Source organism: Podarcis tiliguerta (assembly GCF_965153285.1).
Source record: "Podarcis tiliguerta genome assembly, chromosome: 13".
NCBI lineage: Eukaryota > Metazoa > Chordata > Lepidosauria > Squamata > Lacertidae > Podarcis > Podarcis tiliguerta.
In genome coordinates this window covers 36,747,061-36,772,469 of record NC_139546.1, presented here as the reverse complement: position 1 = coordinate 36,772,469, position 25,409 = coordinate 36,747,061, and the positions used below count along the sequence as shown (strand labels likewise).

The 25,409-nt window shown below is 47.7% G+C and overlaps 3 protein-coding genes across 10 annotated transcripts; 1 reads left to right on the top strand and 2 right to left on the bottom strand.

The window, feature by feature from the left end:
* Window positions 1–2,188: 2,188 nt before the first annotated feature.
* On the bottom strand, window positions 2,189–9,193 carry TEX51 (testis expressed 51). 2 transcript variants are annotated; one of them, XM_083409271.1, is made up of 7 exons: window positions 8,906–9,188; window positions 6,295–6,369; window positions 5,958–6,047; window positions 5,746–5,763; window positions 3,937–4,026; window positions 3,109–3,175; window positions 2,189–2,446 (listed from the first exon to the last, which is right to left on the bottom strand). In XM_083409271.1, the coding sequence occupies exons 1-7, from the start codon at window positions 9,114–9,116 to the stop codon at window positions 2,206–2,208; spliced, it is 792 nt and encodes a 263-aa protein (XP_083265397.1). In that variant the 5' UTR covers window positions 9,117–9,188; the 3' UTR covers window positions 2,189–2,205. The 2 variants fall into 2 exon arrangements, with proteins under 2 accessions (XP_083265397.1, XP_083265398.1); XM_083409272.1 differs by lacking the exon at window positions 6,295–6,369 and having other exon boundaries at window positions 8,906–9,193.
* Window positions 9,194–9,224: 31 nt separating this feature from the next.
* On the top strand, window positions 9,225–15,891 carry IZUMO3 (IZUMO family member 3). 4 transcript variants are annotated; one of them, XM_083409270.1, is made up of 7 exons: window positions 9,225–9,582; window positions 9,677–9,754; window positions 11,070–11,159; window positions 13,163–13,180; window positions 13,310–13,390; window positions 13,637–13,727; window positions 15,139–15,306. In XM_083409270.1, the coding sequence occupies exons 1-7, from the start codon at window positions 9,357–9,359 to the stop codon at window positions 15,194–15,196; spliced, it is 642 nt and encodes a 213-aa protein (XP_083265396.1). In that variant the 5' UTR covers window positions 9,225–9,356; the 3' UTR covers window positions 15,197–15,306. The 4 variants fall into 4 exon arrangements, with proteins under 4 accessions (XP_083265396.1, XP_083265395.1, XP_083265394.1 ...); XM_083409269.1 differs by lacking the exon at window positions 13,637–13,727 and having other exon boundaries at window positions 15,139–15,886; XM_083409268.1 differs by having other exon boundaries at window positions 13,163–13,390.
* A 1,160-nt stretch (window positions 15,892–17,051) lies between these two features.
* IZUMO2 (IZUMO family member 2) lies at window positions 17,052–25,142 on the bottom strand. 4 transcript variants are annotated; one of them, XM_083409095.1, is made up of 7 exons: window positions 24,469–24,743; window positions 22,646–22,720; window positions 22,400–22,486; window positions 22,057–22,077; window positions 20,426–20,506; window positions 17,832–17,955; window positions 17,052–17,320 (listed from the first exon to the last, which is right to left on the bottom strand). In XM_083409095.1, the coding sequence occupies exons 1-7, from the start codon at window positions 24,704–24,706 to the stop codon at window positions 17,278–17,280; spliced, it is 669 nt and encodes a 222-aa protein (XP_083265221.1). In that variant the 5' UTR covers window positions 24,707–24,743; the 3' UTR covers window positions 17,052–17,277. The 4 variants fall into 4 exon arrangements, 3 of the variants coding, with proteins under 3 accessions (XP_083265221.1, XP_083265220.1, XP_083265222.1); XM_083409094.1 differs by lacking the exon at window positions 20,426–20,506 and having other exon boundaries at window positions 22,057–22,192; window positions 24,469–25,142; XM_083409096.1 differs by lacking the exon at window positions 20,426–20,506 and having other exon boundaries at window positions 24,469–24,767.
* Between the last annotated feature and the right edge of the window lie 267 nt (window positions 25,143–25,409).

The following is a 25,409-nucleotide window of genomic DNA, read 5'->3' as shown; positions in this document are numbered from 1 at the left end:
GTTTGCTATTTCCTCCTAGTATCTCTTGGGACCTTGAGAGGGTGCTTTGGGTTCAAATAGCACTGGTTGTTGTGGTCAAAATGGGCCACTGGATTGCCTCATGAGTGATTTATGGCCCTGTCTGTGCTGCAGGCTGGTTCTGTTAGCAGATCGGGTTCCTCTGCATATGATAAGGCACAAGGTGGGCTTGGGGGGCTGAATGATTATGCACCCTGTGATGTGGGAGCAATTCATACTGGCACCTTAAAGGGGCAGTGGCTTGAAATAACCTGCGAGCATGTCTTACGTAACCATGGAAGGGATGATGCCTTGGGTGTGGGCAGCAAGTCCCTTTGGACTCAACTAGAGGAAAGGCTATTCCCTTTCTACACCTTTTCCCCTCGCCACAGTTGGCTGCCTGGCTAGGATTCTCAACCCGGGAGTGTTGCAGGATGCCTTCCTCGGCTGCCATATAGATGCTTCAGCCATGCTCATTTGTTGTCTGTTAGGAGGGCCTTGGCCTACCTATGAAACCAAACTGAAGTGGTAGCCTGGGCTTAACCAACTCATACTCTACGTCAGGTGGGTGGTATTTTTATATCTTCCCCCTTGTTTAAAATCCATAAAGGTCCTTGCAAATCAAGCTAGCTGGAGAGCATCTCGCCATTCCTACTTGCTAGTGTTGTATTCTGTTTACATGTGGGAATATATATTTTTTCCTAACAACCTCCGTCCTGCATACCTGTAATTTGAAGTGGTACAACCCATTCTGCTGCCTCATTCTGTCACCTATGTAAATAAGACCTCAAGATCAAGGGCACCAAGCTGCTGGTTCCTCTCTCAAGGTTGTTCTTTCTCATAGCCTGGATTTGCCCCTTAGCCACTCCTTTGCAATACAGAGAGGATACAATACAGTGACACTTGCCCCAAACTCATGCCTTCCCGATATTGTTGGGCTACAGCTCCCATCAACCCTGAAATTTGGCCATGCTGGGAACTGGAGTCCGGTAACACCTTGAAGGGCCCCAGGTTACCCACTCCTACCCTAAGTATTTGCAGCAACCTAATAAGGTCAGGTTACAAGGGATGCAGGTGGTGCTGTGGGTTAAACCACAGAGCCCAGGGCTTGCAGATCAGAAGGTCAGCAGTTTGAATCCCCGTGACGGGGTGAACTCCCATTGCTCGGTCCCTACTCCCGCCAACCTAGCAGGTCAAAGGCACGAAGTGCAAATAGATAAAGAGGTACCACTCTGGTGGGAAGGTAAATGGTGTTTCCGTGTGCTGCTCTGGTTCACCAGAATCAGCTTAGTCATGCTGGCCACATGACCCGGAGGTTGTACTCCAGTTCCCTTGGCCAGTAAAGCGAGATGAGCGCCACAACCCCAGACGAGTCCGTGACTGGACCGAACGGTCAGGGGTCCCTTTACCTTTAATAAGGTCAGACCACATATTATTAGCCTATCTGAGTCGCAGAGGGGCTGGTGGATTTTGAGGTATGAACTTGCAACCTTATGGCTCACAAATCCATAACAGCTACTGTACAGCAGTTCTCCGATATAAACTTGCTGGCTGCAGTAAGAGGAAGTCCACATCACTCAAGCTACACCCAATGCTTGGAACGTTGAATCATTCACAAGTCATTGTGTATCTTGTATCTATAACCATGGCTTCCACCCACCAGAGAGCAACTCTGCCCACCTCTCCATCCACTTATTGTGCCATAACTTGCTTATTCCACTCCTGCCTTTTGACTTAACCCAGTGAATGTATAAGCAAGCTAAGTTTGTAATCAGTTTTGGGTTGGGTTGGTTTAGGAAAAAATGGGCTATATCAGTACTGCCCCAAAGATGTTTGATAGCCTTGAATAATCAACCTTAAGGATCCAGCCAGCCCCCACTTCTTGATGGAAAGACCTTGGAGGTGGGGCCTCAAGACTAGACAGGATACGTGGGGTTTGCTTTGGGCCAAGTGTACACATGCGATTTAAGGTTTGGTTCACACATTTGTGTACCTTGCTGGATTGCTCCTCGGTAGCTGGATGACTGTGTGAGCTGTCCCCATTGAAATCTGGGGTGGACATTGGAAGATCTGTCTTGACTAGTGGTTCTGTTTATCCCTCATTTGCACATGCATGGCTGTCTTTGGTGTTGCGGTCACCGCTTCATACCCTAAGAGGACGTGATGTTGCAAGCACAGACCTGATGGAAAATCACCATTGGAAACTATTTAATCAAAGGGTGGAGGGCTTGGGATGGTGAATTCTGGAGGGTTTGGAACATTAGCATATGCTGGGACATTAGCATGTGCTGGGACATTAGCATATATGGGGGTGCTTGGAACTTCTGCATATATTGGATTGGCATCCGCCTTCTCTGAACTATCAGAGCTCGACTCAGAACTCTCTGAGCTGTCCTCATCTCCTGAAGACTTGTCCTTTCCTTGCTCCTTCTGTTTGCGACGGCGATACCTGCGGTTAAAGAGAGGAACCCCCTTAAGAGCATAGCAAGACATCTGTTTTGGTTTTGCTGTTCATTCCCAGGCAGCCAGCGAAAGCTGATGGAATAATAATATTAATTTTAATTAATAAGTGCTTTCAACATCCAAAGGGTTTTGCATACATTATCTCCTGCAGAAAGAGGTCTGAGGCTCAAGCTGTCTTGCCAGGTGACTTCAGCTTGATCCATCCCATACATTTCAAGCACATGGCTTCCCCCAGAGGATCCTGGCAACAAGCTGTGTGAGGGGTAAACCAAAGTTCCCAGAACCCTTTGGGGGAAGCCATGTGCTTGAAAGGAACGGCATGGATGTGACCTTCATGGTATGGAATAGGTTTGAACGAGGGCTATTTTGAGTCCTTGGCTCATTCCCCTAAGCCAGGGGTGGAGAACCCATGGACAATAAATCCCAACATTCCTCTGGGCTCTCAGTGATGCTGGATGCAGCTGATGGGAGTAACCAAGATCCAAAATATTTGGAGGACCACATTTACCCATCCATACTTTTGTTGCTATGCTAAGACTCTGCTGTGTAGCCCAGTTCTCCCTGCCCTGGAGTTGAGCTACAGTTTTGCAAAAATAAAAAATGAATAAATTACACCTATCCACAAAGACTATATATTCATGAACTTACCACCATGCTGCTCCTATTCCAAGCAAGAACGTCAGTGGCACCAGCACTGCTGCAATAACATTGGGCCCTATACAAAAGGAACAGGATAACATTTTTGAGAAGGCAGAAGTCTTGAGAGACCAAGGTGGGACCATGGTGAAGACCTGCGTCAACAGCGTCCTAAGGGCACTTGTAGCCAAAAACAGGTTCACTGACTGCGCTTGGACAAAGAAAACCACCAGAAAACCGGCAAGTACAGTTTTTGCATGAAGGTAAGGATTATTAAAAGGGACGCAGGTTAAACCATAGAGCCTAGGACTTGCTGATCAGAAGGTCGGCGGTTTGAATCCCCGTGATGGGGTGAGCTCCCTGCTCCTGCCAACCTAGCAATTTGAAAGCCCGTCAAAGTGCAAGTAGATAAATAGGTACCGCTCTGGCGGGAAGGTAAACGGCGTTTCCGTGCACTGCTCTGGTTCGCCAGAAGTGGCTTAGTCCTGCTGGCCACATGACCCGGAAGCTGTACGCTGCTGGCTCCCTCAGCCAATAAAGCGAGATGAGTGCTGCAACCCCAGAGTCAGCCATGACTGGACCTAATGGTCAGGGGTCCCTTTACCTTTACCTTTAAGGATTATTAATATTGATACATACCCCGATGTCTACATGATAGCTACAGAGCAAATTAGGCAAAAGAGTAAAGGAGATGGGCCCCAATGAGGGTGTTGAAGGCTCCAGCTGAAGCGCCCCAGGCCACGTTGGCTCTCAGTTTGTACTGACACGTACAGAGAGTAGTGAGAGATGCTGTGACTGGAGGGAGACGTTAAGGGATAGAGGTATAGAAAGGCAAGTTACCTGCACATACAAAGGGGTCAAGGCAGGGAACTTTGATAAGCTGGCAGTTTGAACACTGTGCCACTTCGTAGGGTCGGAACCGGGACTTAGCTGTGGAAATGTCAGGGAAAAGGGGGTTCCATTAGACAATGACATCTTCTGAACATTTTGCCAATCTCTTGTTGATTCAGATGTAATGCCAGCTATGGTTTGTTGTGATGTCTGGACCAAATCAAGTCAGCAGATTTTGGTTTGAGAATGACCACCAAACCAGGAGCTGAAACGTGGTATGAAACCTAAGGTTTGGTGTCGCATATGAACCAACAAACCATGGTTTGGAATGCTGATCCAGGCCTGGAAGCTGCTGCTTCAGATAGCAGCTAGGTATTCTTCAGGGGACAGCGAGAAACTACCCAAAAAATGGTTTCCATTATTCCAGGCAGAGGGCCTTCTCGGTAGTGGCACCCGCCCTGTGGAACGCCCTCCCAACAGATGTCAAAGAGAACTACTACTACCAGACTTTTGGACATCTGAAGGCAGCCCTGTTTAGGGAAGCTTTTAATATTTGAGGCATTACTGTATTTTAATATTGTGTTGGAAGCTGCCCAGAGTGGCTGGGAAAACCCCGCCAGGTGGGGGGGAATAATAATAATAATAATAACCGTATTTTTTGCACCATAACACTCACTTTTTTCCTCCTAGAAAGTAAGGGGAAATGTCTGTGCGTGTTATGGAGTGAATGCCTATGGATGTCGGGGGGAATCTGCTGCAGTCGTGAGCAGAGGATCCATGGTTCCCCTTCCTTCCCTCCTCCGTGGCTCTCCCTCCTCCGTGGCTCGCTTTGAAACAGCAAAGCGGGAGAAGAGCCGCTGAGTGGGGAGGAGAGAGGGACAGAGAGCCTGCTTGCTTTAAAGGAGCAAAGCGGGAGAGGAGAGGCTCGTGTAAGCGGCTCCTGTTCGGTTGGCTCCTTTAAAGCAAGCAGGCTCTCTGTCCCTCTCTCCTCCCCACTCAGCTGGCTAAATAGCAGCAAAGTTTTTCAGCGAGCCGGGGAGGAGGGAGAGAAGCAGAGCCTGCTTGCTTCTCCTCTTATACCCCTCTTCTGCATTATTAACAGCATCCTTCTCCACCCACCCCACGCGTGTTCCTTGGCCCTTGAGTGCTTTTCCTTACCTCCCCACTTAAAACGTGGTTACAAAGCATGGATCCACATAGATCCTCAGGATTTTTGCATAGGGTACCTCAAACTCACCGTCAGATCACATGTCTGTGACCACAGCATGAACCACAAAAATCATACATCCACTTCCGTTTAGAATTTTTTTTTCTTGTTTTCCTCCTCTAAAAACTATGTGCGTGTTATGGTCGGGTGCGTGTTATAGAGCGAAAAATACGGTACTATTATTATCATCTTATTTATTTATTTATTTTATTTATTTCCCTGCACGTGTAGACACGGTAGTTTCAAATCTAAGTGTGTGGTTAGTGAAAATCATGGTTTGGTGGTATGCCTGAACCAACTCAAGGGCACAAAACTGGCAATGAATTTAAATAACCAGTAAAGTCTCGTCTTTGACTCCACAAGCACTAACACGGATATCAGTGCCAACCTGCATTTGCACACACAATCCCTGGATGAGATCCTTTTCATTTATTCCTGATCTGGTTACTGCCTTCTTTTTCCTGGGGCTGTGAGGAATGGATACCCACCATTTATAACTGGCATCTCACACACACACACAAACAGACACAATGGACACTAAAAAAAAAAAAAAAGCAGCAGACACCATATGGCCAGACAGATGCCCCTCTAGTTTGGACAGACGGACTCACCACAGGAAAGGCTGCAGACTGTGGATATAAAAGAGAAAAACAAAGGCATGAGAACTAGAGAAAGGAGATCCCTCCCCACTCACAGGACTCCATGGCCCTATCTTGCCCTACCCAAGAGGTCACCCCAAAACCCTGTCACCTCCATGATGTGTGGGCCACGTTCTCCCTCAGCTGTGTGCCTCCGACCAGAGGTTCTGCCCTCAAGGACTTACCTTCCTTCACAAATGCCTTAGATGCCTCTTCCAATAGCTTGACAAAATTCTTCTTTTCCTCCTCTGCCTCCCTCATAAGGCTGCCATGATCTGTAGGGGAAGAGAAACGGGTCGATAGAAGCCAAGGCTTTTGAGTGCAGCAGAAGGGATAGTGCCTGATCAATTGCCTGGTTCATTGGGGCCACCAAGGGGTGGAATGAGAGGAGGAGGGTCTGGGGGCATTTTGTGTTTGCGTGTGCGCCTTAGGAGCTACTGCAATGGCAATCAATGGCTCCCTGACATAGTTGTGCTGCAGGCAAGTCTGGAAGGAAGAGGAGGACAGGCTAAGAACAACTACCTTTCCCGCTCCTCTTGATGATCTGCTCAAGGTGGAGAAAGAGAGTCCCGGCCTCACGCTCCATATGTTCCCGTTCTGCAGGGGAAATAAACCAAAAAAATGATGCCTGATTCTTTCCTAATTCTCCATTTTGAACACACCCTCCCACACGGTGGAACCTAAGTTGGTGTTCTTTGAATAATAATAATAATAATAATAATAATAATAATTTTTATTTATATCCCGCCCTCCCCAGGGCGGCTAACAACACTAAAATAGTGCAACATTATAAAATTAATTAAAATCAAAATTGATGGCAACCATAAACTAAAGTTTTGTAAAGATTGCCAAACGAGGGAGTCAGGCTGCACCCTGACCAAAGGCCTGGTGGAACAGCTCTGTTTTGCAAGCCCTGCGGAAAGATGTCAAGTCCTGCAGGGCCCTTGTCTCTTGTGACAGAGCGTTCCACCAGGTTGGAGCCACAGCCAAAAAAGCCCTGGCTCTAGTTGAGGCCAGCCTAACCACTCTGTGGCCTGGGACCTTCAAGATGTTTTTATTTGAAGACCGTAAGTTCCTCTGTGGGGCATACCAGGAGAAGCGGTCCCGTAGCTATGAGGGTCCTAGGCCGTATAGGGCAATAAGGTTAAAACCAGCACCTTAAACCTGATCCTGTACTCCACCGGGAGCCAGTGCAGCTGGTATAGCACCGGATGAATGTGATCTCGCAGCGAAGACCCCGTAAGGAGTCTCGTTGCGGCATTCTGCACCCGCTGGAGTTTCTGGGTCAGTCTCAAGGGCAGCCCCACGTAGAGCAAGTTACAATGCTTCAGCAATCCTGGCCTTTAGGACTGAGAAAGGGTGAGGGCAACCGGGCGTGCAGGTGAGGCAGTTGAGAGGAAGAAACACACCCCTAACTGCAGGAATCCTTTCTACATGTCTGCTAAGGACCTGTGTGTGTGCGCCCGAGATCCCTGAGCATCCCTGAATATTTTGGGGCTACTTCTGCGGCACTCCCAGTTTAATCAGGGAAGCCACCAGGCCAGGTAGATGTTGGCTTTGTCTCCTGCTGAGACGGCACCCTGGAATATGTTAAAATATTTCCCCAAGGGTGCAGGTTGCAATGGGAAATCGGCAATGGTAGCTCATCTGCCGTTCCCAATCTTGTTGAGGAGCCCTGGGGAGGCCCCGGAGCAACCCCAACAGTTCTTAAGGACATCGTTTTCATGTGCTCTAAATGACGTCACGTGGAGTCGTTGCACGTAGGAGGCCCATGCACACTCTCACAGCTTGTGGGAGGGAAAGTGGGTGCCAAGTTTGCTATGGTATATGGGTTCCATATGGAAGATTGCATCCCTGAAACTCCAACCACAAAAGTGCTTCCACTAAGAAAATCCTGTTCGACTGTGCTGTTTTAAAGGATGGGCTTTAATAAAGGCTCTTTACTGTATTTTGATTTGTAGCATCTGATGGCATTGTTACAATTTGGTTAAAGATGTATAAACGTATTGGAAAATTAATAAAAAATTATATATATATAAAAAGAAAATAATGAAATAGATTGCTGCACAGAGGGTATAGGAACGCTTTACAAAATGGAGCAGATGGCTTCAACTTGTCTTCATAATCCATTCCACCCACTGCTATAACTTCAGCCTCCTCTCACCAGATGATAATCTGCTGCCCAACTCTTCCTGCTCACTGCAGCCAGCGACAACCAATAAATCTATGTGGATGAATTTAATCGGAGCAGAGTTGCATATTATCATTATGCTCAACAAGATCATGGGCTCTTGGGTTCCTTGGACCAGGGAGGGGGAAACCTGTGACCCCTTCCCCACAACACTGATGGGCTACAACTCCCAGCGATCATAACCATTGGCAACACAGGCTGGGGATGATGATGCAAGTTGGTTGGAGCCCAATAACATCTAGAGGGCCACAGATTCCCCATGGCAAGCAGGGGCGACACCTGTTCTCTTCAGCCATTTGAGTCCTTAGCAAAATCAGCAACAGCTTTGTACTTTTCAGGGTATTATCCCACTGTAGCTGTGCTTCTTCAGACCCAAAATGGCCTCTGTCTTGGATTTCTGAATTGTCAGAAGCCTAGCCTACTTCGCAGGATGGCTGTGGGGTGTTAAACAAGGAGCGAAAGAACCATGTACTCCACCTTGAGCTCCTTGGAGAAAATAAATGCAATACAGTGGTACCTCTGGTTATGTACTTAATTCGTTCTGGAGGTCCGTTCTTAACCTGAAACTTAACCTGAAACTTAACCTTCTTAACCTGAAGCACCACTTTAGCTAATGGGGCCTCCTGCTGCTGCTGCACCGCCAGAGCACGATTTTTTGTTCTCATCCTGAAGCAAAGTTCTTAACCTGAGGTACTATTTCTGGGTTAGCGGAGTCTGTAACCTGAAGCGTATGTAACCTGAAGCGTATGTAACCCGAGGTACCACTGTACTGTAATTAAATAAGTAAGTTCCAGGCTTTCCACCCACTCAGATTGTAAAATAAAATAAAATGGGGAGCTGGATAATGTGCCGTTTGGAGGTTCAGAAATGGGGACCTTTTGCATCCCCTTGGAGAAGTTCCTCCCTAGTATTTGATGGACATTGCTTGTGCCTTCTCTGTACCCAAATAGTGTCTGCCATAGGCGGCGAGGTCTTCAGCGCTGCCTATGAAAAGCTTCCCCAGGTTTTTGGTGGCCTCTGAGTCCTGGCCAAGCAGCAAATAGGAGTCGTAGCCAAAGTAGACAATGGCATCTGGCCAGCAACGGAGGCATGTGCCTGCCAGCTGCACAGGCAGGGACCAGGCCAGCCAGCCGAGCAGAGATATCCTGGCCATAGGAACCAGGACAAAGGAGCCGCTTCCTGCTCAGGGGTAGTGCTTGTTCCGAGCCAAGCTCCTCACCTGCTTCTTACATCACTTCCTGTTGTAGCATCACAGAGACCAGCGCCAAACGCACCGTCTATTTACTCTCTCTCTCCTTGGCAACGTTTCCGTGTGTCGTGGAGGTAGTTGCCTTTCCAGTGGTTCCTGACTTCACGGAAGAGTGTTCACTGGCTGCAGTGTAGGGAAGAGGCAATGGCACCCCAGTTCCTGCGGGTGTTCCCCCTTTGGCTCTTCTCCCTCCAGGCGGTGGCTGGTTGCCTTCAGTGTGACCGCCGCTTCTTGGATTCTGTGGCAACCTTGCTGCTGGAAACACTCCCAGCAGACCTTCCTGACCGAGACGCCCTCATACAACGGCACATCCAGGCCTTTGCTGACCTGCACGGCACCTTCCTCCGGAAGATGCACGAGCGAGTGCTGGGTGCGAACTGAGCAGAGAAGCGTCGGCAGGGCTGTAACATCTGGGGCGGGGTAGATAAGGGTTGAGGTTAGAGCCACAAATCTCTCTTTTGCAGATGTCCGAGGAGTGATGTCTATCAAATCAGATGTTATTAGTCAGTTGAGGGACATCAAGAGCAGCAAAACCTGGAAAGGTGAGCTGGGGAAAGGAGAGAAGGAGCAGGGGGCATGGAATTGCATTTGGGAGAAATTTGATGCAGTTTGTGCTGAAATGTGTACTTAACCTATTTTACGCCTACGAAAACAGCCGTCTCCCCAAATTAGCACTCACTTCTCCAAATCTTGAAATGCAGCTCGCCAGCCAAATCATCTGTGGGAAGACACATAGGCTAGGGTTAATTTTGCCTAATAATAATAATAATAATAATAATAATAATAATAATAATAATAAATTTATACCCCATCCATCTGGCTGGGTTTCCCCAGCCACTCTGGGCGGCTCTGAACAGAATATTAAAAGCACAATAAAACATCAAACATTAAAAACCTCCCTAAACAGAGCTGCCTTCAGATGTCTTCTAAAAGTCAGATAGTTGTTTATTTCCTTGACATCTGATGGGAGGGCGTTCCACATGAATGCATATATTAGTGAAAATAGCATACTGAAATGCATTCTACATGGGGAAATTGCTTTGCCAAAATGTTTATGTGAGGCAAAATAGCACACAAAAATGGGTGCATGCTGGGGGATGGGGGTGGGAATCACACTAAATTTTCTGGAGGACTTAAAAAAAAAAAAAAGCAAACTGATATGGAAATGTGGGAAAATGAGAAAAAGAGAGAAACTAAAATGGGCAAATTTCTACTTAAACGCTGAATCTCATAAAGCTATTAAATCACCATAGGGAGTGGGGTGGGGAGACCACCCAAATATTTAGGTGGTTCTCCTAAGCTTTGAAGTTCTGATCTCCTGCGCTCATGACCAGCTATGGGGACTATGGGTCCTCATAAACCTCCTCTTTGTGTTTGCTAAGGCCCCTGCCCCCTAATTTTATTTCTTTACTGCTGTTTAGGGTGCACGTGTTTTACTTTGTGGGGGTGGGGATTCTGAGCATTGCAAGTTCTTGTGTGTGAAATGAGTATTTTTGGTGCCCTAACCGTCCAAAAAGGCCAGGGACCCCCGATTTGATCCCAGACCTAAAGCAGGTCTGTAGCTCAATGGCAGAGATCCATTTTTGCAGGTGAAAGATCCTGGGCTCAGTCCCCTGCTTCTCCAGAAAGGGCTTGGGAGAGACTCTTGCTTGGAACCTAGATAAGCCACTGATGGAAGTCCACAAAGCCAGGATTGATATTTTAGTGTCAGAATTAATTCCAAACCCTAATCCTAAGTATAACATGTGAGGGGTCAGGTTTTTATGTGCTGTGCAGCTTTGCCAGGCTAAAATTCTAACCCAACATCTTAGGAATTATCTCCCTCTAACAAATCTTAAGCTCTGTTTTCTTCCTCAGGCGTCTTCCTGTGGCAACTTTCCCTGTATCAGCTCCGGGTATCTCTGCGAAGGCGCCTGCAGCAGTCACTGGAGAAATTCGCCGACCTCGGTACCAATCGGGAAGGGAAGCCAGAGTAGTTAAAGGCCCCAGCACCTCTTATTCTAACCCACTGCCCTGACCTTCACTTCCCCCTGTATCCAGGAATCCTGGGGTCAGGGTTGGGGCTCAGGGTGGGCCAGGGGTGCCCTCTCTCTCTATGTATAAAATACTGCTACCGGCAGTCTTGTAGCCAGCATTGCTCAGGAACGATGAGAAACAAAATCAGCGTGCTTTCGAAATCAGAGTTCAAAATAGGTGCACTTTTGAAATCAGTGGTTAAATTTGATGCAATTTTCAAAGATTCGGTCTGCAATCCTGATTAATGATGGCATGCAATTATATCCAAGCTTACACAAAAAACCTGCTCCGTGATCTCAGGACCCATCATGCAAAATTTGTTTACGTTATCTTGAGAGGTGCCCAAATCATAGAATCATAGAGTTGGAAGAGACCACAAGGGCCATCGAGTCCAACCCCCTGCCAAGCAGGAAACACCATCAGAGCACTCCTGACGTATGGTTGTCAAGCCTCTGCTTAAAGACCTCCAAAGAAGGAGACTCCACCACACTCCTTGGCAGCAAATTCCACTGTCGAACAGCTCTTACTGTCAGGAAGTTCTTCCTAATGTTTCCAAATGGATATAGCAAACAGAAAAACAACTTTCCAAAATATATGGTAGAGGATAGGGGCTGTCAATGCTTTCAGGACCACGGGCACATTTGCAGAACGGTGTAACATTTGTTGGCATCACACACACACACACACACACACACACACAATCACTACCATAAAGCGCACACTGCAGCCTGTTCTATTGACTACAACAGAAAACTTCTTTCAAGGCCAAATTCATCTGAAGGAATTCAGCTGAGAGATGGGGCCCTGCAGGCACCATGCAAAGGGCCTGGGAGAGGGTGGGCACACAGATGACCCTGAAGATATGGCCAGGAATAAAACCTACGAATAAGAATATACGGCTAAATACAGAGCAATAACAAACACAAGAATAATGACAGTGTAACAACTTCCTGCATTAAACATCAACAGTTCAGTGAGGTTGAAAATGGGGGAGCAAGAAAAGAGCCGGTGACTCGCTGCGCCAGATGTAGATTTAAAATATACATATTTGCATTTTGGGCAGAACGTGCTCACTTGGAGGAAGAGCTTCGTTATAAAAGGGGGAACTGAATTGCTGTGGCATTGGTAGGCAGAGGTGGGTTATGAGGTGCCAAACTTTGAGTTGATTCCTTGCACATTGAAATAAAAAAATTAAGGTCTTAATAATCAATGTACCAAGCAAAACATGTACATAAATATATAAACCACATGTCTGAAGCAGCACAAGAAAACAGCCCTGAAACCATTTTGACTCCCAAACTGACCAAATGATTTCTCTGCAAGGTCAAGGAAAAGGGAAAAGCCTCCTCATTGTCTTTTCATTTACAAATCCTGTCTTAAGGGTATGTCTGTGTATGAATAGGGTGAGCCTGTGACCTGGCTCAGGAACTAAAGATTTATCATTACAAAAGATAATGGCTAGGCTCCCCAGGGTATCCAATCAAGTAAGCATTAACAGGTAACCTGCCAGACAGGAGGTAAACAACACACTCAGATTTCTGTTGTAGACCGCCCTTTCTGTGATGTAGGTATGATGTATCTAGGGTGGGGCTGGGACTCCAGGGCTGGCAATTTAAAATGTCTATATAAGGGTGGGCACACCTTTGTTTGGGGTCCTCCTTCTCCTGTGTGTGAAGGGGGCACCCTGTTGCAACAGTTCAGGCTCACTAGCTGCTTTGCTTCTCAATATTCTCTGGTTGGCCTCTGTTATTTTCTCCGACCAATGGAGAACCTGCAAATAACTCTCTAAGGGCTCTTGTGTCCCCCATAAGGGAATAACGGCAGATTTCTGTTTATTACAACATAATTGTAAATTGCATACCAGCTGAGTGAGACTCCCTCTGTCTGGGTCTCTAAACCAGGCCTCCCTCTTTTCTTCCACCCTCACCCTTCAGCTTGTTCTGAGGATTGCAGTAAGTATCAGACTCCCTCCCCCATCAGAGCCCTTCCTCCGCCCCCCAAGTTGCCCACACAGCCTCCTGGACTGGAACTGGATGCACCAGCGAGGCCCCCAGATCCCTGCCTTGTTCCTCCCTCTGCAGCGGTGACTGAGGGCCCTGTCCTGGACTGCTGGACCTGCTTACGTATTGCCACCCAATGCTTTGATGGAGAGCTCTGTGGAGGTAAGACCAAGGTGGGTGGGGGGCTTCCAGCTTCTGCCTTCTGTTCCCAAACTTGTGCACAAAGTGGCCATTGGTACCTCTACTCGTGGCTGTTAAGAACAGGTTCCCAACATGTGTTGTAACTCTCGCTTCCTGTTCCCTTTTGAAAGCCACCATTTGGGTGGCTGGACCAGGGAGCAAGATAAGAGAGGATTGCTCATCCCGGCCAACGCCAGAGGCTAAAAGGATGTTTCTGTTGCCCCCTAGTGGAAGACAGACGCCTTGCAGAATATAATGAAGTTGTTCTTTACCTCTTCTTTGTTTGCGAGTCTGTGTTGGTGACCTCAGTTGTTCTTGTGTGAGTAAATGGCTCTGCAGAGTTCTCTCCCTTTCCCATAGAATCCGAGAGTCCAAACTTTCAGGTTTCCTGACAGGCATTTGTCTTCCTTCCCAAAAAAGCCACCGGGCACCCAACCCTATTGTGGTACACAAGACCATCATTCTCTCATCCTAAAGAAGCCAGGAGTTCTTGCTGCCAGCTGTTCCCATTCATTTGACCCACATCTGTCGACTCTGTCGATTGAATCTGGGACTGCCTGCAATCCATAGACCTTCTCTACTACTGAACTGTGGCCCTTCAAAGGAGTGCAAGCATAGAATGTGGTGTGGAATTTAGATTTCTAAGAACATTGGCTGCCTTTCTTTCCAGAAATCTACCGTATTTTTTGCTCTATAAGACCATAAGACACACATAGTTTTTAGAGGAGGAAAACAAGGAAAAAAATATGCTGAATCAAATGTTGTTGAAGAGGCTTTGCACAGCTATCCCTGAAGCTAGAACAGCAAGAGGGATTGCTGCGCAGCTCTCCCTCTTGCTGTTCTGGCTTCAGCGATAGCTGCGCAGCCTGCATTCGCTCCATAAGACGCACACACATTTCCCCTTACTTTTTAGGAGGGAAAAAGTGCGTCTTATACAGCAAAAAATACGGTAGTTTCTGGACCTCAAGGTTCCAGAGTAAATCTCCTACCCATTTCTATTACTTCTCCTTTCTTGCCACCAGATTCCCAAAAGATTTTGAAAACTTGATTTATGGACACAGAATATTCAAATCCAAGCATAGTTAATACATGCTTAATTTCTGCTTTCTGTTTATTTAGGAAAGTTAGTTGACTGGGGTTTCCCCCCTGTGTGTGCAGGTATTTGCATATACAGAGGATTCCAGAAAGTAGACCTGGGTTTAAATTCAAGCCCGGAGATGGAGGAGGGGACAGTTCTCAAAATGTTTGAGAAATGCGGACCAGTCGCTCCATATGCAGCCGTGTGAGATTGGAGAATGCTGAGATTGTAGCAAGAAGCAGCAAAAAAAAAAAAAAAGTGCAAGTCTTGAGCCTTTCTCTCTGATGTGTGATTTGTGTTGCAGGGAGTTCAAATGCAGAGGAGCATTTAAGGCTGTGAACAGACCATGCATTTAAAGCACTTGACTCCCCCCCCCCCCCATATATTGATAAGTGTAGTTTACCCTGCGCAGAACTACAATTCCCAGCATCACTTTGTTGGATTTTTTTTTGGGGGGGGGGAGAAGTAACGAGCTTTAAATGTCCACAGCCTCAAAAAGAGAAATGGCATCTCCCACCTGCAGTCCGAAGTGATATAGTTTGCTCCCCCATCTCAGCATTCTGCCACCTCATTCTGCCTCCAAGGGTAGACCAGGCCCCAGAAGACCCAGGAGTTTCTCTGCCTCCACTAACCACACTTCCCACACTTCCAGGTACTGGGTGTGCGTCAAGCATAAGAAGCAGATGCTACGAAAAGCACTGCGCCTTTAGGGCATTAGAGGCTGCTGGACCCTTCCAGGACCCCCTCATCTGTGAGCTTCTGCTGGTTAGACCAAATACAAATATTTGCACCTGGAATAAAAGAACATCTTTGCTTCTTATTTCATAGAATTGGAAGGTACCCTGAGGGACATCTAGTCCAACCCCCCTGCAATGCAGGATTTTCTCAGCTAAAGCATCCATGACAGATGGCCGCCCAACCTCTGCTTAAAAACCTCCAAGGAAGGAGAGTCCTCCACCTTTCGTGAGAGTCTGTTCCAGCTCTTACAGTCAGAAAGTTCTTCCTGATGTTTAGTCAAAATTTCCTTTCTTGTAACTTGAATCCACTGGTTTGGGCCCTAGCCCAGGAACAAACAACCTTGCTCCATCTTCCATGTGAGTGACAGCTCTTCAGATATTTGAAGATGGCTACAATATCTCCTCTTGGTCTCCTCTTTTCCAGGCTAAACATACCCAGCTCCCTCAACTGTTTCTCATAAGGCTTGGTTTCCAGGCCCTTGATCATCTCAGTCACCTTCCTCTGCACAGGGAACAGAGAAGAGAGAGCTGCAAGCCCCTGTGGTGGATTTTAGGAAGACCTGGGAGGGCAGGCAGACTGTCTAGACCAGAGCTTTCCAAACTTTTCATGTTGCTGACACACTTTTTAGACATGCATCATTTTGGAACACAATACCATATTTTTCAGTGTATAAGACTGTATAAGATGTACAGTCCCCATGTATAAGATGACCCCTATTTTTTTTTTAACCCAAATTTAAGAAATGTTGTTTAGCTTTTTGGGGGTGGGGGGTGGGAGAGGTCACTTCCACCAGTCGCTCACCTGCCTGCCTGCCACTGCCGATCACTTGCCACAGCCACTGCCGATCGCACACCTCGCTGCAGCTGCCAGTTGTCTGCCCGCTCGCTGCCACCACCAATCCACCCGCCCACTTGCCACAGCCGCCAATCACCTGGCCACCTCGCCACAACTGCCAATTGCCTGCCCAATTGCCACACCCACAGCCAATCACCAGCAGGCCTCACAGCAGCCACCAATCACCCGCCCAATCGCCGCTGCCAATCTCCTGCTTGCTGCTGCCATTAATCACACGTCCCCTCTCTGCATTCACTATCCATGTGTAAGACAACACCCAATTTTTGCCTTTTTTTTTTAGCAGAAAGCACCGTCTTATACATGAAAAAAATACGGTAATTCAGTTTTACTAGGAAAGTGGAGGTTAAACTAACCCCCTTCCAGCCCCATGAGGAGAACGGGTAGCATTCGCATGCCACACCTACACATTGCAGCTGACACACCAATGTGTCACAACACAGTTTGGAAAGCTCTGGTCTAGACAGTAAGGATGGATCAATCAATCAATCAATCAGGCTTCTCACTTCTCCATTCTTCAGTTCAGTTCTCCATATTCCCTCTGCAATTTGCAACTTAACAACAAAAAACTCTTGAAAATTCATCAGCATCTTATTTTAAATTTCCCCTGGTAAAAACTTTCTTGTATGCAGTTTTGACTAATGCCCGTATTTTTGCAAGCATCAAAAGCATATGATGCATTTGTGTTTGTTTGTTTCCACTAACATTTCCCCCTAAGATAATGCATTTTTGTACATATCGTTTGGCTGCGAATTCGGCGAAGTTCACATTTCAAAGGGCAGGTGTCTGTTCCAGTTCACGTATTGGTTCAGGAAGTATTAATTGGGTAGCTTCTCATTAAAATGCAAACAAAACTGAATTCCACCTTCATGCCCACTAAACACCTTGGTCTGTGGGCTGGAGGGAACGAGGAAGACTTTATTAAAGCCAGATCTTTGCAGTCCAAAAAGAGAGAAGGACAGAAACAGACAACTATCAGGGTGCGTCTGTGCGTATTTATTTTGTGAATATGAGGGATAAGAAGAGGATTAGAAGGCAAGAGGTGTAAGCCAGGAAAAACAACAACACACTAATTTTGGAGGCAAAAAAAGGATTTCTGGAGGTTGTTACAATGAAGATATGCAGACCACATTTCAGACTTCACAACTGGGAAGCTCGATAGGACCTTTTCCTTACAGGTGAGAAAAGGGGCGGATCTCTGCTAAATGTACAAGAAGAGCCGGTTTTTCCAGTACCTGATAATCCTGGGGAAAAGAGAGAGTTAGAGCCCCCCAAAACCCTCCCTAACCCTTTGACGAGTGCTGAGTGAGATGCCTCTGGGGCTCCCCCCCCCCCCGCCAGTGGCGTAGCGTGGGTTGTCAGCACCCGGGGCAAGGCAAGTAATTTGCGCCCCCTAACCCGGGGCAAGGCAAGTAATTTGCGCCCCCCCCCCTCTGCACTGTCCCTCCCCCAGATAGTCCCTCGCTCTCTCTCCGCACCGTACCGCATGCCTGGCACCCCCCCCCTCCACAGTGGGCGGCGACCCGGCGGCTCGGATTGGATTCGCACAGCCAGCACTGCAGTGAGAGAGAGTGAGCCAGGTAGGGGCAGAGAGCTGCGAGTGCAAGCGCCCCCCCCCAGATGTTACGCCCGGTGTGGCCGGCCCCCCTGCACCCCCTACGCCACTGCCCCCCGCCCCATCTCAAGGTCCCTTTCTGGGAGAGGGAGAGCAGTGCGGCTGACTGAGCTACAGGAAGGTCTATTGCTTATACTCACACGCCTATCATCACCACGAAGAGCAGTCCACCCATACACAGGACAATGGCGACTCCAGTTTTGGCGATATCGGGGTCCTTTATGGGCTTTCCAAAGCGAAGGGAGAGGCGTTCCTGGGCATCCACTGCAGGCAGAGACCCCAGATTCAGTGTTTTAGGCTGAGCACACATCATACATTCGAAGCACACTGAAAAATGTACATCACACACACATACACCAAGAAGCCTGGGAACTGTAGATGGTTTAGGAGGCAGGAATGGTAGGGGGGTTTTTTTGGGGGGGGTTACCTGCAGTTCCCAGGATTTGGGGTCTGTGTGTTTTTTTGATATGCTTTAAATGTATCTTTCTTCCCATACACAGTCATGAGTCTCGAAACAGGAGACCTCCATAAAAGAATGCAGTTTGTGCTTAGTCCCAACACAGAAAAATATATATCATGATATATAAGAGACTGGGTTGTAGATAAGGAGGCCTATAATTAAAAAAAAAAAAAAAAAATCTGCCATGAATTTGTTAGGCAGCCTTAATGTAATCCATTGTGGGGTTTGGGGGGGTGTTTAAATAATTTTTATTAAATTTCTGTTTTACATTTTAGAATATTCACTTAGCCTTAAAATATCAATGACTTCCCTTCCCCTCTTTTCATGGTTCATTTTGCACAACATAAATACCTGCATGTTTTATATAAACTAAATCATTCAGTATTCCATTATTACATCCATCAAAACTGATTTACACTGTTCAATTTATCTTAATGCTGACGTTTTAAAGTGTACACAATTTTCTTCTATGTATTCAATAAACATTTTCCAGTCTTCTTTAAACGTTTGTTCTTTTTGTTCTCTTACTCTATATGTTAGGACTGCAAACTGCGCATATTCCATCAGTTTAAGTTGCCAATCTTCTTTAGCTGGGACTTCGCTTGTTTTTCACTTTGGGGCTAACGAAACACGAGCTGCAGTAGTGGCATACATAAATAACCTTTTTTGATACCTGGGAATTCGGAATCCATTGTTTATAGGCCTCTCAGGCCACCGCTTGCAACAGCTAAGAACAGCGGCCTACCTTATAAGACTGTGGTAAAGTTTTCTGAGACGATATATTGCGGAGCACTTATAAGTCAGGAATGGGAAAAATTTGGCCCTCCTGGTGTCATTAGACTCCAACTCCCATCAGCCCTGGTCAGCGGTTATGGGGGGAGCATCTAGAAGGCCACAGGTGTCCCATTTAAATACTGATTTCATCATCCTTCCATGTCAAATTCAGATTAGGCCCTTTGTCCTTCAGTTCTGACATTTCTTCAGTCAGGCCTGCAAAAACTCCCTGCTTCATATTTGTGCAGGAATGCCCATGGGCCACCCAGTAAGTGCTGCCCTCCTCTGGAGATGGTATCACATGGCACCACCCTGAGTAACACCTTTCTGATGAATTCTCCTGGAAGCGAAACCTGTATCCTAATCTGGGCTCCCGCCTCCTGTCAGCATTTGGGCCTGGAGTCGGGATTTGTGTTTCCACCACTTCACTTTGGCCAAGGAAGGGAAGCAGAGCAAAACAAACTGGACCATCAAGTCAGCTTCTTACAACTTCCGTGTCAGGCTATCTGAACCGAATTGGGCTGAACAGGAAGAGTGCGTTGCTGCTGTTCCTACATGACGGGGCAAATTCATCTTACATCTCACCTTCCCCTTCTTGCGGGATGGAGATAATGGCCAGAAAAGGGTGTCATGCCTTGCTAGAGGATTCCTCCTCAGATCAGGATCTGGAGCCCCCCGCCCAGTGCCATCTAGAACCCTGGACCTCTTAGAGGAGCCTGTAAGGGGTCCCAGCCCACAGGAGGGGAGCTCTGCCTCAGAAGCAGAATGACTCCCCAGCCCCAGGACTGCTGGCCACTTGAAGAGGCAGGTCAGCATCCTCACGTTCAGAAGGAGTGCCTGTTTACAGAAATGGACTCCTTGTGAGCAAGACTCTCCTCCCAAGGAGGACTTCTTCCAGAAACTTAACAACAACAACAATTTGTTATTTATACCTCGCCCATCTGACTGGGTTTCCCCAGCCACTCTGGGCAGCTCCCAACAGAATTAAAAGCACAATAAAACATCAAACATTAAAAACTTCCCTAAACAGGGCTGCCTTCAGGTGTCTTCTGTAGTTGTTTATTTCCTTGACATCTGATGGGAAGGCATTCCACAGGCCAGGCGCCACTACCGAGAAGGCCCTCTGCCTGGTTCTATGAATCTACAGCTACATTGTGGGTGGGATTCTGGCCCCTCCTGCTTAACTCCAGGCTGAAAGAGCTGCTGGAATGATGTCTTCATATTAGTGCTGGGCCGTGTCTACCTTATCTTTGGATTTCCTTTGCTGGATCCTGGTGAGTAACCTTTGGGTTCTTGCTTTTGCTTGGGCTGTCGCGATCTGCTTGTGCAGACTGCCTTGGGGCCCTGCTGTCAGTGGGACCTAATCCTGGCCACGCCCGAGACACGTCAGTGGGTCTGACACACACGCAAACCCAGACCCCACTTTCTCTGCCACATATCATGCAGACTCCTGCGTGGACACACTGCCCAGGCCAACGAATCGTTCCTCTTTCTACCTACCAAAGCACTGGCTTAGCGACAAGCAAACGGCGCTGGTCTCTTGGCATCCTTTGCAATTGAGCACTTTATAGCTCAGCCAGCCTGAGGCATCAGGAGTCCGGGAAACGGAGGAAGAGAAAGAGAAAGTGTGAAAAAATACCAGCCAGAGAGTAATATGGATGGTATCAACGTACGCCTACAGAACCCAGGATGTTCATCTTCTAGCAAGGCCCACTACATCCAATCCCAACACTCTGCAGTCCAGGGATTTGCAAAATTCCCAAGATGGGGGTAGGATCTTTCTGTGTGTCTTGGGCAGTGCATGGCTGCATAGGGATGCCATGTGTCCTCATTTTCCAGGACACTTCCTCTTTTTCAGGGGTAAAAATTGAGACATATGGCCTTGATTTGCTTTGAATGGTCGTCATATTGTCCTCTCTTTTTTGCTCTTCAAAATATGGCAACCCTGCATATGGAGCCAAGCCAGTCTAGGCCCAGGCCGCTTTGAAACCATACGTTTTAAAGCACAAGGATAGCATTTTAAACAGTCACGGCCTCCCTCCCCAAGGAATTCTGGGAGCGGCGGTTTGTTCCCCTGTTCCCCTCACAGAGCCACAGTTCCTAGAGCTCCTTAGGAAGAGAGACTGTTTTTTTGAAAACCACTTTGAGAATTTAAGCTCTGTAAGGGGGCTCTTAACAAACTGCAGCTCCCAGAATTGTTTGAGGGAAGCCATGTAGGGTGTGAATGTGAAGAGAATCTTGGGCATCTCTTTGTTCAGTCATGATGCTGATTAGGTTATTATTCTGTCAAATTAAAAACACCCACAAAAATTAATGCAAAACTAAGGGCTGTTTTACAGATGAAGATGAACTGCTGGCACTAATTTTTTTTAGTTGCTGGGTGGGTAGTTGAATCAATTGCCTCTGATAGATGCCCCCCACCCCCTGAGTCAAATGCCCCCTAATCCCTCCCTGTAAGACAGTCCTTTCGGTTGTCTTTCTCCTAAATCCAGCCCTGGCAATATATCCATTGCTTTTATAAATGTCTTTACCGCAGGGGTTGGCAACGTCAGTCCCAGGGGGCAAATGCAGCCCTCTATCTATGCCTCTGTCTAACCCTTAGAAATCTCTCAAGGCCAAACCCATCACTGGACTGCTCCATACCCTCCTCTAATGTTTCCAGGGGTTATTATTATTATTATTACTTTGCTTGAATGTGTCCTTAAACTGCAGTAACGCCTCTTGCTTCCCTGGATGTAGAGAGGTACATGTGGAGACCTCTGGTTTGTGTGCGGCTGAGCAAAGTTGAGAATCACATTGTGTGTGGCCCCTGGAAGGTCGCCCACTTTGGAATGCGGTCCCTGGGATCACAAAGTTCCCTGCTCCTGCTGTATAGATGGCCTCCTAGAAACCCTCCCTCTATTCTCTCCCTTTCCTCTTCTCCTGAGGCCCAAACACAGCTAACGGCAGAACTGGAGAAATCCTCCTCAGCCCCCCTGGCCCATGTGCGTGCGAGAGACTCTGGCTTCCTTGAGCTGCTCCCACGCCGCATGCTATGTGTCCCCGCCACAGAACCACAACACTTCTCATTTGCTTTCAATTGCCGGGTTCCCCTCCTCTTAATACCCAGCTAGGCAACAAGATGAACTCACCGCAGGCAGATTTGTCGCAAGCTGTGAGGGGAAGAAAAGCAGAGGCCGAGAATGAGTGTACATGCCCCAAATATTCTATTATCCCCAGATTTCTTTCTTTCCACATCCAAAGCGTTACCGCAGGGCAGAAATATTCCTGTCGATACAATCAACAGAACCCTGCAATAAAGCAGGGAGTTTTTCCTGGCACAGCGTTCTAATCTATAATACATTATTATTATTATTATTATTATTTGCATACCGCCATATACCCGCAGGTCTCAGGGCATCTCACAGGATAACATCGCAACATAAAAACACAAAATACATAAAATAATACATGGAATTGGGGGAGACTTGCTACCTTTCATTTGGTGTTCCTTTAAAGCTTCCTTGAGCTTCATAGTCGTTTTCCTCCGGAATTCAACCAATTCATCCAACAGAGCCTGGTCTTGGGGTAGATCGAGATACATAGGATGTGTGTAATATTGGGAGCCCCCTACAAATTCCTTCTGTAAATGACCAAGAGGCCTTTTTCTGGCAAATGAGGCCCTGGGAGCTTCAATCCCAACAAAAGGGCACTGAGGGAGAGAGGAGTCGGGATCCTCACCTGTCAGATGGGTTTGAAGTAGACTTTCCGTGCTGAACCTCGCCTCGTGGATCAGGGCGTCAACTTTGCTCTTAACTGGGGGGAAAGGGGAATAAAAGGGTGGCTGCAGATCTGGGGTCAGCAAACTTTTTCAGCAGGGGGCCGGTCCACTGTCCCTCAGACCTTGTGGGGGGCCGGACTATTTTGAAGGAAAAAAGAAAATGAACAAATTCCTATGCCCCACAAATAACCCAGAGATGCATTTTAAACAGAAGCACACATTCTACTCCAATGCAATACTCTTCCCACCCGAGGGCAAAGCCTCATAAGGCTACACTACTAATGTAAAAACACGCTGATTTGCAGGCCAGATTTAGAAGGCGATTGGGCCGGATCCGGCCCCCAGGCCTTAGTTTGTCTACCCATGCTGTGTAGACTGTAGGAGCCTGAATATGCAGAGAGCAACAATGGGGAGGGGAAAGGGGCAGAGGGATTTCAAGAATACCAGGCAGCTGTTAAGAGTCTGGAAGGGCAGGCAGAGGTGATTGTTTGTGCATCGTTCCAGATAAAAACTTGGGTTTAAACACCCATACAGGCTGTGTACACATTACCGGATTAAGACGCAGCCAAGTCATTCTTTTTCTCCAATTCGGATTAAAGCTGGCTGGTGGAAAAACACTTTGAACCACAGGATAGATATGGGTTGTGGCTATGCGTACACCGCTTCCCAAACCAGCGCTGGGAGCACTTTGGGTGGAGGAAAACAGGAGTGTGTGCGCAGCCAGAGTGTTACACGGCAGATTGAAGAAGCAGATCCTGTTCTCAATCGCAAAACCCAGCTCTGCCATTCTCAGGTCTCCTGCTCCCTCTAATTTCTGTGTCTTTGTCCTTTTCTGCCCAAGGGGATGCGGTAAAGCAAAGGGGCAGCAAAGATGGGTGCTGGGAGTCAGGGCACTGGGGGAACTCTTGGTTGGCACCAGACCTGCAGGAGCTCCTTTGACCTTGTCACCAACCCAGCAGGGCTGGGGGAAAAGCTGCCAATCCCAAACTCTCCCCCCCCCCAAAAAAAGCTTGCCACCTCCTTACCCATCTTTTCCTGGTGAATGCCAGCATGAGAACCCCACTATTGCTCCACATTCCTTGTGCACCAAGGAGAGGGAGAATTCTCAGGTGATGCAGGTGAATAAAAATGCACGAAAAAACGTATTTTTTGAAAAGTTCATTAAATGGTGTGGGTACAGTGAGGGAGGGAAGACGTTGCTCGTTATCAGAGATGTGATGGGCGGTAGCCAGTCTGTCACCCTTGCACAGCTAGATTTCACACTGCAATCCACAAACGGCTTTAGCTGGTAGGGATGCACTGCTGCGACCATTTTGGATTTTGGATTCTTATTTTTGCAACATTTCTGTGTCAGTTTGTAATTTTTATTTAAGTCCCCGTGAAGATTATTCTTGCTAACAATGCATTTTTTAAAAGGTTACTTTTAGGATTATATGCACTTTTATGCTGTTTGCCCACATTTGTGCCGTTGTTGTTTTTTAACTGCATCACAACATTTGGAGAAGTGTGAATTTTGATGGAAAGCTGCACTTTGGTTCATGCATTGTATTGGGAAGGGGAAATTGGGTCAGCTGGCATTAAATGCAAATGGAAACTGCTCTCTCCTCCATCCCTACTAGATAAAGAAATCACATTTTCTTTGCAGTGAACATAGCCTTGGATGACTCATGCTGCCCGGGTAAGAACCATGCAGTCACCACCCAGTCAGATGATCAGCATGAAATTCAGGCCCCCTGATTGTCTAGTGTGGACCCTGAGCTAAGCAGAGCAGGAACTTGTATACCTGCCAAGCCAGAAAACTGGCTGGTGGCATAGTGCAGGAAGAAATTCCCCTCCAGACCACTGAGGAGCACTTCGGCCCGCTCCCTGAGGCGGCTGTCCTGGATCTTGCTTGGGACAACCTCTGTCCGGAGCTTGGCCACATTCTCCTTGAACTTTTGGTCGCACTGCAGGCAGCCCCGGAGGCTTATGGGAAACCAGGCCAGAAGCAGAAGCCGCAAAAGCGGTCCTAGGGGAGGCATGCTGGAGCCAAGCGGAATTAGATGGCCTCAAGGTTCCGCAGGAAGTGACATCACAGTGGGGGGCGAGTTATGGAAGGGGCATCTGACAAGGGTTAGGTTTGCATAGGGAGAGGACAGATAGGGACACCTCAGTCCGGAGGGGGGGGGCGGTTCTTCCTCCCCAAGGTTAGAGCCCTCTCGTATCCTGTGGTTTCCATCAATGATATTCAGAAGCCTACTGACTCCAACCGTGGAGGCCATCATGCATTTAAAGCACACATGCCACATCTAGAATCCTGATCACAGTAGTTTACCCTCACAGAGCTACATTTCCCAGCACCCTTGACAAACTACTGAAGGAGGTGAGGAATGAATAGGCTCTGTCATTGCCAAGAATACTCAAGCCTGAGAATTGACTTTTATCTCATTCAGTTGCAACATCTTGGAAATGCTGAACCACCAGCAGTGGCGTAGCGTGGGGGGTGCCAGGGGTGCGAGCCACACCGGGCGCAACATTTGGGGGGGCGCAAGTCCAGAGGGAAGGGACAAGCAATCGAGGCTTGGTTGGGGTGAGGGATCGTCGTCTCCGTTTGGCCGGCCCCCCTCGAGGAAGCGGGAGGGAAAAGAGCCGCGCAGCAGCAGCAGGGAGGAGGAGGTGGAGGAGGAGGTGGAGCAGCAAAGCCGGGAGGAGAGCGGGCCCGTCCAGGAGGAGGCGCGATGCTCG

What these genes read in the sequence shown, in the direction of transcription:
- IZUMO2 (XM_083409094.1), bottom strand. Translation starts at nt 24,706, where the DNA reads ATGCCTCCCCTAGGACCGCTTTTGCGGCTTCTGCTTCTGGCCTGGTTT. An exon ending in CCAGTTTTCTGGCTTGGCAG is followed by an intron (nt 22,721 to 24,468) that starts GTATACAAGTTC and finishes CTTTCCCCCCAG; the next exon opens with TTAAGAGCAAAGTTGACGCC. An exon ending in ACTTCAAACCCATCTGACAG is followed by an intron (nt 22,487 to 22,645) that starts GTGAGGATCCCG and finishes ATCTACCCCAAG; the next exon opens with ACCAGGCTCTGTTGGATGAA.
- TEX51 (XM_083409271.1), bottom strand. Translation starts at nt 9,116, where the DNA reads ATGGCCAGGATATCTCTGCTCGGCTGGCTGGCCTGGTCCCTGCCTGTG. An exon ending in CTATGGCAGACACTATTTGG is followed by an intron (nt 6,370 to 8,905) that starts GTACAGAGAAGG and finishes TTTCCCCTGCAG; the next exon opens with AACGGGAACATATGGAGCGT. An exon ending in TGACCCCTTTGTATGTGCAG is followed by an intron (nt 3,176 to 3,936) that starts GTAACTTGCCTT and finishes CCTTTTGTATAG; the next exon opens with GGCCCAATGTTATTGCAGCA.
- IZUMO3 (XM_083409267.1), top strand. Translation starts at nt 9,357, where the DNA reads ATGGCACCCCAGTTCCTGCGGGTGTTCCCCCTTTGGCTCTTCTCCCTC. An exon ending in GGAGAAATTCGCCGACCTCG is followed by an intron (nt 11,160 to 13,162) that starts GTACCAATCGGG and finishes CTCACCCTTCAG; the next exon opens with CTTGTTCTGAGGATTGCAGT. An exon ending in TGATGGAGAGCTCTGTGGAG is followed by an intron (nt 13,391 to 15,138) that starts GTAAGACCAAGG and finishes CCACACTTCCAG; the next exon opens with GTACTGGGTGTGCGTCAAGC.